At 34.7% G+C, this 13,324-nt stretch overlaps 2 protein-coding genes across 6 annotated transcripts in view; one reads left to right on the forward strand and one right to left on the reverse strand.

Moving 5' to 3' along the window:
* Positions 1–13,324, forward strand: part of AP4S1 (adaptor related protein complex 4 subunit sigma 1) — an 84,657-nt gene that overhangs the window by 54,893 nt on the left and 16,440 nt on the right. The gene's annotated exons all lie outside the window — the stretch shown is intronic.
* HECTD1 (HECT domain E3 ubiquitin protein ligase 1) overlaps positions 158–13,324 on the reverse strand; it is a 96,650-nt gene continuing 83,483 nt past the window's right edge. For 3 of the 5 annotated variants that reach the window (XM_036842425.1, XM_036842423.1, XM_036842422.1), the window contains 14 exons: positions 12,615–12,837; positions 11,451–11,505; positions 11,036–11,218; positions 10,430–10,637; positions 10,260–10,345; positions 9,974–10,101; positions 8,226–8,427; positions 6,895–7,032; positions 6,012–6,619; positions 4,945–5,023; positions 4,726–4,819; positions 3,884–4,034; positions 2,252–2,396; positions 1,561–2,140 (listed from right to left, as the gene is read on the reverse strand). In XM_036842425.1, coding sequence (XP_036698320.1) covers positions 2,003–2,140; positions 2,252–2,396; positions 3,884–4,034; positions 4,726–4,819; positions 4,945–5,023; positions 6,012–6,619; positions 6,895–7,032; positions 8,226–8,427; positions 9,974–10,101; positions 10,260–10,345; positions 10,430–10,637; positions 11,036–11,218; positions 11,451–11,505; positions 12,615–12,837 — 2,438 coding nt within the window. In that variant the 3' untranslated portion in view covers positions 1,561–2,002. Of the gene's footprint in view, positions 2,141–2,251; positions 2,397–3,883; positions 4,035–4,725; positions 4,820–4,944; positions 5,024–6,011; positions 6,620–6,894; positions 7,033–8,225; positions 8,428–9,973; positions 10,102–10,259; positions 10,346–10,429; positions 10,638–11,035; positions 11,219–11,450; positions 11,506–12,614; positions 12,838–13,324 lie in introns of all 5 variants that reach the window. The other 2 variants (XM_036842421.1, XM_036842424.1) reach the window with 2 other exon arrangements.

The following is a 13,324-nucleotide window of genomic DNA, read 5'->3' on the forward strand; positions in this document are numbered from 1 at the left end:
AGGGCCAGACAGTAAATATTCTAGGCTTCGTGGCCCATATGGTCTTTGCTGTAACTACTCAGTTCTGCCACTGTAGTGCAAAAAAAGCCATAGATTATACATAAATAAATCAGCATGGCTGTGTTCTAATAAAACTTTATTTATTTTTGGACACAAATCTGAATTTCATAAAATTTTCACATAAGATATTATTATTCTTTTTTATTTTTTTCAACCACTTACAAATTTTAAAACCATGTTTAGTTCATGGGCCATACAAATGCAAACGGCAGGCCACAGTTTGCTGACCCCTGTGCTAGACTAGTCTTGGTAAAAGCTGGCTATTGACAGACATTTTAGAGACTTAAATAATACACATAAACTGGATTTTAATTCTACTGCTAGTGTAAAGTTCTAGTCATGCATCCACGTATTGAGACAATCACCACCACTGTTTTCTGGATTAAAGCATAGGTCATACGTTTAAATATTGCTATTATGTTTTATTTTAACTTTTATTCTCGCAGAGAACTGTGAAGCTAACAATAAGGAAAATTATATAAATGCTGCCTCTGATTACATAGTCACAACATTCTCATGCAGAGAACAGACACACTACTCAAATGATTGACTGCAATGGGAGAAATCTCTTCTAATGTAGAAAGGGAACATACCTTTTAAACAGGTAAATTGTGGGCAATTCCAAAAAATGCTTTTCACGCCTATAAAAGCCATTTGGCTAAATCAGACCTAGTGACATTTCTTTTACCTAGATGCATAGATATGATAAGTCACAGGAAAATGGAAATATAGCCCCTTTTCAAAACCAGGAAATAGCATTATCCCAGTGGTTTCTTTCCACACTAACACAACATTCAAAAATCATTCTTGGATCTTAGACTTACACATCGCTGAAGATACAATGGTAAGTAGCATATTTGGTGTTTAAAAAGTTAACACAAATAACTTGGCTGTTTTTACCTGAAGAATACTTTAAAGACAGAACACTAGAGTTGGATCACAAGCATGTGAACATATATTTCTCCTAGCTTTCCAGTTTCAGTAAGTGTATTTACACAGAAAAATACATTTCTTCATGTAGTAATTTCAAAAAACTATATATCTCAATGATTCAAAATGAAAAGTATACAGTTAAGCTCGTAGGTCTGATGGCTGCAGTGAAACAGTCACATGACACAGTTTTGTATGCTGCAAACATTTTAATGATTATTGTTGAGAATACATTTTGGAATTTTTTTTACTTCAAACTGCAACAAGTTAAATAAATGTTTATAATATACAAAGAAAATACAACCAAAAGTAAAACTTGCTTTAAGTGTGCCTTGCATCTAAACCAGTGTTTTCTCCACCGCCTTAATATATCTTTATTTTTGAACTGCACAAACACACTTAAGAATTTGATCTTTATAGTATGGCATTTAGGAAATAAAAATATACTCCCACCTCAAAGAAATAAAAAGGCTGTGCATGATTATATGCCAAACAAAAGAGAGAACACTAGATATACTCTGATAGTGCAGGCATCATTAAAAAGGAAAAGAAAAAGCTTGAGATGCTCATTAACTCTCTATGTTTTAAGGAAGCAGGATTTTTGACCAAGTAGCTTAAAAGCCAGCAAAACAGGCATCAGTGATGGCAACTGTAGTGTACGAAGTATGAAATGACAAACTTTACACAAATACACTGTTAGAAATTTACCAATGAACACTGAAGATCTGAGAAGCTGCTCTTTGGAACAGTCAAGTAGGACCACCTAATTCCAGTCACATGAGCCCTTGTAGCAACACAAAGTGTTCTGTGCTATATACTTGCTGGCTGGATAGTTAAAGGATTTGTTTTGTCATTAGCAGCTAACGAACTTATTCCATGTGTTCTTAAAGCCTTAATGGTGGAAAAAAGGCAAGTGTCATTAGCATGGAGGATCATATACTTCTCTGCACACAAACACAAGAGGCTTCACTAGAATTTTAAGTCTCTGATGTCTCCCATTGCACTTCAAAGCTCAGTTGAGATGAAAGCCTTTCTCCATTGTAGCAGCTAGCAGGCGCTCTCTCATGATCTCCTCCGAAGAGTATTCCGGCAACTTTAGATAATGTACACATGTATTCACTGATGGGTAGCTTGCATCAGTAGCATCGACCTGCGGAAACAGAAGTGAAAATAACAGAAGACCATGACTTTAAATATGTATTTCTTTCAATCCTTAAGTATCTTAATTCCATTTAGATTCCCCAGTAGCTAGAGTTTGTACCTTGCGTACAACTGTGAGCCTGGGATGCAAGTTAGCCAGTCCACCTGGGGGTAGAGTTGAACAACCAGTGGTAAACTGCAGGAATGCCTTCCTCTCATCTGAAGACATGCCACATAAAACCCTCACAAACCTAAGGAAACCTGGGCTAAAAGAAGAAAAATAAAGTTATATTGATTTGATAGCTGATTTAAATGAAAAATACTACCATTACTGTATAAGCCAGCAATAACCCTAAAAACGAATATCCGCATGTTGGAAGAACAACACTGTCTAGAGACTCTTGGGTAAGTATGAAATAAGCTGATACAAACTACTTGAAAAATATCCTTCAAAGACTGATACAGATAGACTGAAACACTGATGGAGTACAGGAACCAAATATGCAACAAAGGCAGCAAATCAGAAAAGCTCAAGATGCACATGCATAATTCACCCAAATATGGCTAAACTAGCAACAGGGATCTGAAATAATACATTTTTGTTACAGTGAAATAAAGTATCACTATATGCTACAACATGGATGAATTTCATAATTATAGTATTAAATAAAAGAAACCAGACCTTAGAGAATACATACTGCATGATTTCATTTATTAAAGTTCAAAAGCAAGCAAAATTAATCAATGGGAATAGTGATTTAATGACTAGAAAAGAATAAGACGGGGATGGGGACTTCTAGAGTTGTTTCTTGTTCTGGGTACCAATTATACAGGTGTGTCCATTTTGTGAAAATTCTCCAGGATGTATGTGCAATTTGTGTACTTCTCTGATATGCTTCAATAAAAACTTTACTTAAAAAAAAAAAAAGCTATATATACATGTCATTTACATGTAAAATAATAATACTTTCTCATTTACATTACTTTGAAAACTTAAAAAAAAAATACAGGGCTTATAGTCTTAAAAAATGTCAGTGGTATGAAAGAAAAAACATCCGAGGAACTGTTGATTAAAAACATATCACAACTAAATACAATTTCCTGATGGGGGAGAATGGGAGTGAAGTGAGTGCTATTAAAGACATTGCTGGAATAATCAACAAAGCTGGAATGTAGACTATAGATTAGCTAATAGTATGGAATCACAAATTTGCTAACTAGTATGGCTACGTGGGAGTATGGCCATATTCTGAGGAATGTACACTAATGTATTACAGAGTAAAGGTACAAGATATATGCAACATTCCTCAAATGGTTCAGAAAATATATATGTGTGTGTGTGTGTGTGTGTGCATAAAGAGATAATGTAAAAGAAATACAGCAAAACGTTTAAGTACTGGTGATTCTGGAAAAGGATATATAGGAAATCTTAACTATTCTTCAACTTTTCTATAAGATTGAAATTATTTGAAAATAAAGGTTAATATAAAAGTAATAAAGCCTAAGGGTTTACAAATGACCCAATTTTTAAAATGATGAACAGTTAAAACACAGTGAGAAAAGGAATGTTAACATCAGCCAAGATGACTTTTTGTGTGAACTCAGCCTTATCAGTGAATATACATCTTGGTAACGGTGAGACTTAACTGCTTTCTCATTTTATGTATATAATTCACTGAGTCATTTAGAGAACCTGCCATTTGATTTTGGGACATAAACAATTTGTTGATCTTAGAAAATAACCAACACATACCTATCACGTGTATAACCCAACTTAGGTTCAGTATAATTAATAATATCCTCTGCTGCCCAGGATGGCGACTGATTTCCACAAAGAATCATTTGGACTTCTTCATGGCTGAAGGAACTTAATTTCTCCATTGGAAAAACTTTATTAAACCCATCTACATTACACACACAGCAAAAAAACAAAAACAAAACACACAACTCAGTTTCTAAGTTATAATTTCAAAATAAATTTCAAATCAAGATACTCAACTAAATGGATAGAAGATAAATATTAATAAATATTTGAAAAAGCAAATATAAATAGTTTGAAATAAAAACTGTGCTAGGCTTTTAAGTACAGAAATTTTTGCTTATTATCACAAATGTAGACAGGGAGAGAATATTCAGACACTATGGTCAGTAGCCAAATTCTAATAATTTCCCAATCAGTTCTTTATGTCATATAAGCCAGCCAAGGCTATGTTCTCATTTTTAAAACTAGTAAGTGATAAACAGTCCAGTGTATTTTGCGTCAATCTTTACTTGAAGAATTTAGGTTCTAACATAGTTTAACTCATCTTGATCATGTAATATTGAAAGTATGCAACATTATATCCACTTACAAATGAAAAAATAGAAGCCAAAAGTGGGTCCCTCATTACTCAGGAGGACCAAGCTGAGGGTATGCTACAGCTTGAAAATGTTCCAACCTGTTCTGAGTACTCTGCAGGACCTAACTGTTGGGAAGACAAAAAACTAGAGGGCAAATCTAGAGATTACTAGCAATTTTTGAGCATAGCAGTACCTTAATTTCAGCTGTCTCAAAGTAAAAGGAGAGAGATTCAACTAAAGAGCCTTAAAAATTACCTCTAAAGGCTTCCATCTGTTTCTGAATACCCATATGCATACAAAAGTCAAACATCAAATCCACATATTCTTCTGCATTATCCATTGTTACCATCTGCAAAGGAAAATTTGTCAACATAATTGTTAATATCTAGGAATATTTCAGTAGCGCCTAGTACAACTGGCCTCATTAAGAGGATTTTTCTGGACTTACAAATATATCAAAAGCAAAATTTGTACCTCATCTTCACCACTTGGCTTGAGATCCACAGCTGTAAAACCATATATTCTTGAGGAAGGGCAAAACTGGAAATTTAAACTGGGAGGACAGAAAAGGATTAGATTAACATTCAGCTATCATTGGTGTTTAATTTTTAAAACACTGCCGCCAAAACCATGAGCACCTCCCCCAACCCCCAACAACAAAATCACTATTCCAGCTTAGATGTTAGGTATGGGGCCTTTTAAAATGCAAAACCGTGTGCACAAAAACTATTTGGCCAACTGTTTACCAAACCTGGCTTTGCAAGCATTGCATGATACATCACCTTTCATGTTTCACTTCCTCCTTAGGCACAAAATTAATAAACTATGGATTTTTGTAATGAATTATGGTAGCAACATGTTTACAAGATTTTCTTTTTTTTGCAAAAGAAACTATTTTTTTTACTAAAGTTGTTCATGCTCTGTTTTTACCCCCGCCTCAAGTCAAACCTTGAACATATGAACAACTTATCAAACACAACTTCTCAATGTTATCATCAAAGAAAGAAGGAAAGGAAGGAAGGAAGAAAAAGACAGCAAAGCCTTGCAGTCAATCCCAAAATCACAGTTTAACATACCAAGGGTATAATAATTACATGTATATAAATTAATAGAATTTTATCAAAAGATCTACAGCATCTGAGTTAGTTAATGCAGCCACTGGGGATAAGGCTTACATACAAAGCAAACTATTCTGAGGTTTTTCAAGTAGGCTATATATATCAATTAGCTAATGGATTTGTCAAAATATTATTGGCTTTGGACTGTTTACACAAGATATAGATAGTTATCACATTTGATAAATCAGATAATCTTTCAGACATCTGATGATTAATAAACTATATTCTGGTATTCTGAGTGCTCTCTTTATAATATTAACAAATCAAAGGATCAAATCAAAAATCGGTATTTCCTAAAGCATCTTATTACTGTTAACAGACTGTATATTCATATATTGCAAATCAGTGAAGACAAAGGAACAAAAGCATTAGAATTTATTCATCCATTAGGTTGAAGAGTATATATATATATATAAAGCTTACCCTAAATCCTCTATGCTAAGTGGAGGCCCAGAACCTGATGGATTCTTCAGCACTAGTTCTTGTAATTTTGTGTTCTTCTCATCTTCAGAAAGACCTTTGTTGCTTAAAATCTGGCGCCTCTTGATAGCAAGGTCTTTAATTTCTTTTAAAAATCTGGCTCTGTGTGGGTTTACTAGTTCAAAGTCTTCCCAAGTTAAAATTCCATTAAACCAAGCTGGGGGTTTTGGTTTGGGGGGATCTAGAATAAATTCTGATTTTGAATCCTCTTCAAAGCTTCCTACTGAGAGTGAATCATGACCTTCTTCTGTAGAGGCTTCAGACTGACTTTCAGTACAGTGTAAGTCTCTATCTCCTCGTGACTCATAAATCAGTTTACTCATATTGCTTTTAATGTCACCCATACACATAAGTTTAAAGAAGGGTTTAGAAATAGGTAAGTCCACAAGTCTATTGTCTTGAATGCATTTGGCCAAGAAAATTCCAAGGAAATGAAAGAGTTTTGTGATCCTTTCAAGCTCATCACTATCTTGTGGAAATGGAGCTGTAAACAGTCCACATGATCTCTGAACATAGTATCCGGGAGGTTTCAATCCACCTCCAAGATCGACCTAATTTTTTAGAGGGAGAAATGCAAAAAAAAGGAAAAGATCCATAAACATTAAACATCTTAATTCTGCTATCTATAAGTATCTATAAACACATTTTATTAAATAGGTTTTATAGACTAAATTTTACCCTTTAAAAGCATTTTAATAATATCAGGATTATTCAATAATAAAAGTAGAGTCAGAAAACCTGGCTTACATTCTGGAAGCATAACTGATTTTTAACTTTCTAAAAGCAGAATTGCAAATCAAATCACAAAATGGGAAGTAAATCTTACATGACGAGATTCATCATCTGGAAAGTTATCATCACAAAGCCAAGCTCCTAAATCAGTTCTCTGGAATTCTGCTGCCACCAGAGCATAAAATTCTAATGTGGGCCCCAAGCCAGTTCCTTCTTCTCCTAAAAATTCAACCTAAACATGAACAAATAAATTATGGGGGAAAGTAAGCTTAAAAAAAATGTTAATGATCCCATTCTTGCCAAAATCCAGTCCTACTGTAATATACTTTTTTTTTATAGTAGCAGTATAATATAAGCCACACAGAAGTTTTTATTCCAGTTTTTCTAAAGAGAAATTTGATTTGTTGTATGCTATTCCATATTTAAACACTGGGGTGAGCATTGTTCATACATCAACTTACTTCTCGCAACAAACCTACAAAATAAATCATGTCCTTTTCATACCAAAGGAAAACAAATTTCAGATAAAGAGGTTATATATCATTTGCTTGAGGAAATGATGGTATACAGATTTATATGTGTGTGCACGCGCACGCGTGTCTACGTGACACCAAAACCTAAACTCTTCCACTTATTTCTGACTTTAGGCAATCACTTTAAAGGTTTTTTATCCATACTCCATGTATTCCAAAAATTATTTGAGGCAGCTTACAAAAACACACAGTGCATGTTTAAAAAATAATAATTGAGAATTATCTGGGTTAGAGGACTATATGGGTAAGAAGAATAAGATGAAGGCATAGAAAATTCTTTTTTTTGGGGTGGGGGTGTGAGCTGGCAGCATGCGGGATCTTAGTTCCCCGGATAGGGATTGAACCTGTGCTCCCTGAAGTGGAAGCATGGAGTCCTAACCACTGGACTGCCAGGGAAGTCCCAGGCACAGAAATTTTAAAGTGAAAACCATAAGCCTTATAAATTTTCTAAAGATGTATTATATTTATAATCAGTCTGTGATCCAAAAATAAACAAACCAGGTGGCTGACATCTGTGACAGGAGAGGTATTTCTTTCCTTGTCTCTCATATATAAGGAATAATATGTATATAGGATATAATCAACAATGCCCACAATAACATTTCTGCAGTAAATATATTGAATTTCTTACCGCCATTTGCTACAACATCTCTCAATATCTTCATGAGTGAAGATATTCTTTGCTGCTCATTAAGCCACGAGATCCTGACCCCTGAGGAGGTGAGCTGACATCCTCTTATGAAAGATGCTCTGCCAGAGGAGAAGGCCTTTGCACAGAGGGCAGAGAAATCCATCTACACTTCTATCTAATGCAGTTTTTTATGTGGTGGAAGACACAGACTGGTTCTCTAATTGTCAGTCCTGCACACTAAAAGAAATTATATAGAGGTACCTCAAGAACTGATTTCCGATCTGCATGTATTTGCATGACATTCTCAGCCCACTCCATCAGTGATTCACCACGTGGAACTTTTACTCTTTCATGCTTGAGACGACCAACACGAAACTCTCCAGGATCATCTCGCCTTACACTACTTGTGGTCCTTGTTCTTTCCACAGTGGCCTCACGTCGGTTTTGTAACCACACTATTGCTCTGAAATAGAAAAATACCTATGTAGTTGTAGCATACAGCAACAGCTGAATATACTACTAAAACAGCAACAAAATTCAAAGATTTAAGAATTTTTTAAAAATAGTATTTTATCAGATGACCAAATATACTAATCTTATTTCCTTAAACAAATTGAGAAAATACTGAGTCTATACTTTCCCTTTTTACTTTAGCAATTAACAGATCAAAATAAAGGTCTGTGGTCCAACCCCACACAACACATAAAAATATAGACAAACTCATAATACATAAAATATAAACATTTCCTAAATCAGAGAATGTAAAAAATGGTTAAGCTATCTTTATTACTGTGATACAAATTGAAAGCCAACACAGAAACAGTGTTGTGATTTTGAAACATTTTCTTTTTAACAATGCAGAGTTAACCCATCTAGGATGGGAGAAAGAATCTTGAATTAAGAATAAGAAGATGAAAGATCTACTCTCCTGTGTGCTACAATATTTTTGGTACTCTCAGGCCAATCAGCTATGTACTTTGAGAATCAGTTTCCTCATCTATAAAATAAAAATCAGGGAGTCCCCTAGTGGTCTAGTGGTTAGGATTCGGGGCTTTCACTGCCATGGCCCGCGTTCAATACCTGGTCATGGAACTTGAGATCCTGCAAGCTGTGTGGTGCAGCCAAATTTTTTTTTTAAAATTGAAAAAAAAAGCCCAAAAAAACAAAAAAAAACAAACCCACACATATAAAATAAAAATCATAACCAATGCCATTAATCACAGCGGGCCTATAGTGCTATGTGTGCAAATGCTTGGTAAATGATATGAAATGGTACATACAACAATGTAACTTAGGGCAACAGGCAGCTCCATTTAAATTATAACTTTTCTACATCTACTTTGAAAGTACTCTGGGTATTCAATCACTCAACAAGTATTTACCGAGCACCTACAATGTGCTATATACACTGCAGCTAGAGCAGTGAACAAAACTGCCAGAAATTCCTGCCCTCATGAAACTCTCATCTAGTGAAGGAGACAGAAAAACAAAAAGAAGTAAAATGGTATGTTAGATGGTAGTAAGAGAAAAATAAGGGCCAGAAGATATATTTCTAATGTTATCAAAGCTATTTGCAAGCATTAAATTTTGTATTCCTGGGAATTTCAGCAACTAATAATTTATGTAAGCCACTTAAATACTGTACAATAAATGCTAGCTAATGGGAAACACAGTACTTCAATCCACACTGCTTCAAGAGAGCTTATATCCAACTGGAAATCAAAAAATGTTTAAATGTTGACAACTCTTTTTTTTTTTTTTGGCCATACCTCACAGCTTGCGGGATCTTCGTTCCCCCACCAGGAATTGAACCCATGCCCTTGGCAATGAAAGTATGGGGTCTAAACCACTGGACCACCAGGGAATTCCCAAATGTCGACAACTCTTTACGAGAAAACAATATATTCCCTTCATCAATCTTGATATAAAGTATATATGTACATTTTGAGCTTATATAAAACATTTAAAAACACATTTATTCTAAAAATGTAAAACGATACACCTCCTACCTTGATGCACCAAATGCTGTACATGTGAAATACAGCTGTCTAGTTTCAAATGGTATTAGAAAAGGACACTTGCTGGTTAATTGTTCACACCAGTCTGGCAGAGCCCCACTTGCCAATGCCAATGGTTCCTGCAAATTAACAAATAACAATGTCTTAAAGCAATTATGAAAAAAGACAAAAAGGAGTCAATTCTTAACAGGAGAGATGGCATGAGGTAGAAAAGGAAGGAGAGGCAATACATTCAAAGTCCAACAGACTGAAGAGTTCAACTATCTGGTTTTATTACCTCAATCTGCTGCAAAATTTTTGTTGTGATTTTTTTGCTAGTGAATTCATCTGGTGGAAAAGTAAACTGAGGCTGCTCATCACCTTCTGTAAAAGTAATAAAATTAATAAAAATATAAACTGACTTGCTTTTAAAAATGCCACAGAAATGAAACAAGGCTTCTTACAGACCTTCTTGGGATATTCTTGAATAAGGGTCATTTGCAACTATATACAGAATACGCAGAAGCTGAAGGACATCTTCTACTCCACAAGAATTCTGTCCATTGCCTGCTTTGGCCTGAGGTTGTTCTTTTGTCAAATTAAGAATATCACTACTTTGAAGAGTAGAAATGGCCCCCTGGTTTAACCCAGACTTTGTTCCATGCTCACAAAAATCCTAAAGAAACAATTAGGAAAACTAGCCATTAATCATTTTCAAGAAAAGCAATAAATATATCATCCTATTAGTATTAATGTGAAAAGGCTGGAATTCTTCAAAGAATTGCCTTCTTTTAAAATAAAAACAGTATCACCCAAGTCAAAGCTTAACCAAACTTTGTTCTAAACCAAGAAAATTCTCAAAATATAACCACTAAAAGCCACAGTTAAAACTACGTATTTACATCCAATGCCACAAACCATATTTGAAATTTTAGCATTGGCATATTAACAATGTTAATTCAACTTCTTTTTTTTAGTATGTCCCAATGAACTGCTCTTCCTCAAGAACATTTAAAAAGCTGCAAAGCACAAAGCCATTCCCAATCAAAATAGTGTTTTGATGCCAATATATACCTTATATGCAGCTATGAGCTGAGAACAATTTCTGTTTTTCCTAATACTTTTATTAGTGCCAGTTAATTTCCAGTGGCGCAGGAAAGCAGCGTCTGCATTCTTCTGCAGGTAGGTTATCAAGTCATTCTTTGGTAATTCATCAGTGCCAAGATACTGTTCCACATGCTCTATAGACCAACAACCCTACAATAGGAAAAACGAAATGTTGGCCTTTCCTGATTACAAAGTCTATGCTATTTCACATGCATTACATAAGGTAGCTTTAAGATCATGCATTTAACCTAATCTAAAGAATCCCATGTTGCTGATTTCTCCCTTAATTGTTCAATTGAAACACAGCATTAGTTTTTCTTTGCTTTTCTTTTTCTTTTACTAAGTAGCCAAGAGCAAGACTCATTTCCTAAAAATAACTTACCATTTTTCCATTTTCCTTTTCTTTGTCAGAATCCTTCATTTCTCTGTACATAATTCTAAATATGAAAATATTATTCAAGTTAATTCATAAATCAAATGATTTGTGGTTATTTCTAATAAGCCTTCAATTCTTTAAAAACATGTATGAATGAGGACATTCATTAGCTATATGCTTACATGAAATACTGAACTCAGGGAGAATTTATATAAGAAAACATATTAATTTGTTAAACATAGGGAATAGCAGAAATCATATTCCTGAAAAAGAGTTATGGTTTATAAATTGAGCATTATTAAGAAGAAAGCATATATCAAACCTAGAACTTTTAAAGATATAAAGTAATATGCCATATCTTGTATTGTAACTTCCATACATTGTTGTAAAAATAAAATAAGATGTGTTTGCATCTGTGTCTAGATGGAAAGAAGGATAAGAATAACAAGGACCAAGAGGCAGTTGAGATCAAATTTTATATTCCAATAAAACCTGAAGGATGAGAATGCCATGACGACCTTCTGTTCTATCTCAAAAAGACCTAGATTACTTTATTGGACATTATCTAAGATTATCAGTGATGTTAAGAGAACATCAGAAAAATAAACTAAGAAAAGTGAAGTTACATAGGATGACTATAATTATTTATAATATTAAATTATTTATATTATTAAATAACAAATATTATTATAGGTAATACTGAGCACCCTCTACATCTCATATAGTGCTGAATCTACATATATTAATTCATTGATTCCTCACAACCACTCTCATTTTACAGATTAGAAAACGAGGTACTATAATGTTAAATAAATTTGCCAAAGGTCATTGATAATTATTTACTGAATGAATAAATGAATGAACAAAGAGAGGCAGGTTTAACTCACAGACCCCAAAGCAAATAACAGAAAATATTTACTACTTCATACACAATCCCAGTCAAAGAGTTCAACAATTATTACATAAGGAGCTAGTCTAGATTATTTCTAAAGTTCCTCCCAGTTGTAAGCTTTAACCTTTCTCCATCCGTAGTCAGAAATGCTCTTATCTGTTCCTGTAAACCAAGAGAACTAAATCTTTTCTGTTCCTATAATACAAAATATAGAAAATATTTCTTGGTTCATACACTATGAAAATATCTACTTAAAACATTAAGTTAAAATCTCTTACGTGTATGTTGGCTCCCAAATACGCCTAAGTTTATCTGATTTCACATTGCCGTTACACGACAACTGAAGCAATTTCTGCACATAGTAAAAGATGGTTGATCTGAAATTAGTGAGTGGTAATTCAACTTCACGAGTTGTTCCAAGACCTGTTACTTTCAAAGTGAGGGCTAATCGAGGTGACGGAGTACATTCAACTTCTTCCAAGAGCTCTGAATGAGGTGTTCCTAAAAATATGGAAGATATGAAAAACAATTACACTAAAATAAGCAGTCCAGAAAGAGCACTGCACCAAGAGACAGCTTACATGAAATCTAAATGTTTCTGCCGTATATCAGCTAAAGATGTCAGCTACTTAAGATTCTCCTGGGGACTTCCCTGGTGGCAGAGTGGTTAAGAATCTGCCTGCCAATGCAGGGGACACGGGTTTGAGCACTGGTCCCTGGTCAGGGAAGATACCACGTGCTGCGGAGCAACTAAGCCCGTGCGCCACAACTGCTGAGCCTGAGCTCTAGAGCCCGCAAGCCACAACTACTGAAGCCCACGTGCCTAGAGCCCATGCTCCGCAACAAGAGAAGCCACCGCAACTAGAAGCCCGCGCACCGCGCCCCGGCTCACTGCAACTAGAGAAAGCCCCCGCGCAACAATGAAGACCCAGTGCAGCCCAAAATAAATAAATAAATAAATAAATAAATTTATTTATATATTAAAAAA

Source organism: Balaenoptera musculus, chromosome 2 (genome assembly GCF_009873245.2).
Source record: "Balaenoptera musculus isolate JJ_BM4_2016_0621 chromosome 2, mBalMus1.pri.v3, whole genome shotgun sequence".
Classification (NCBI taxonomy): Eukaryota; Metazoa; Chordata; class Mammalia; order Artiodactyla; family Balaenopteridae; genus Balaenoptera; species Balaenoptera musculus.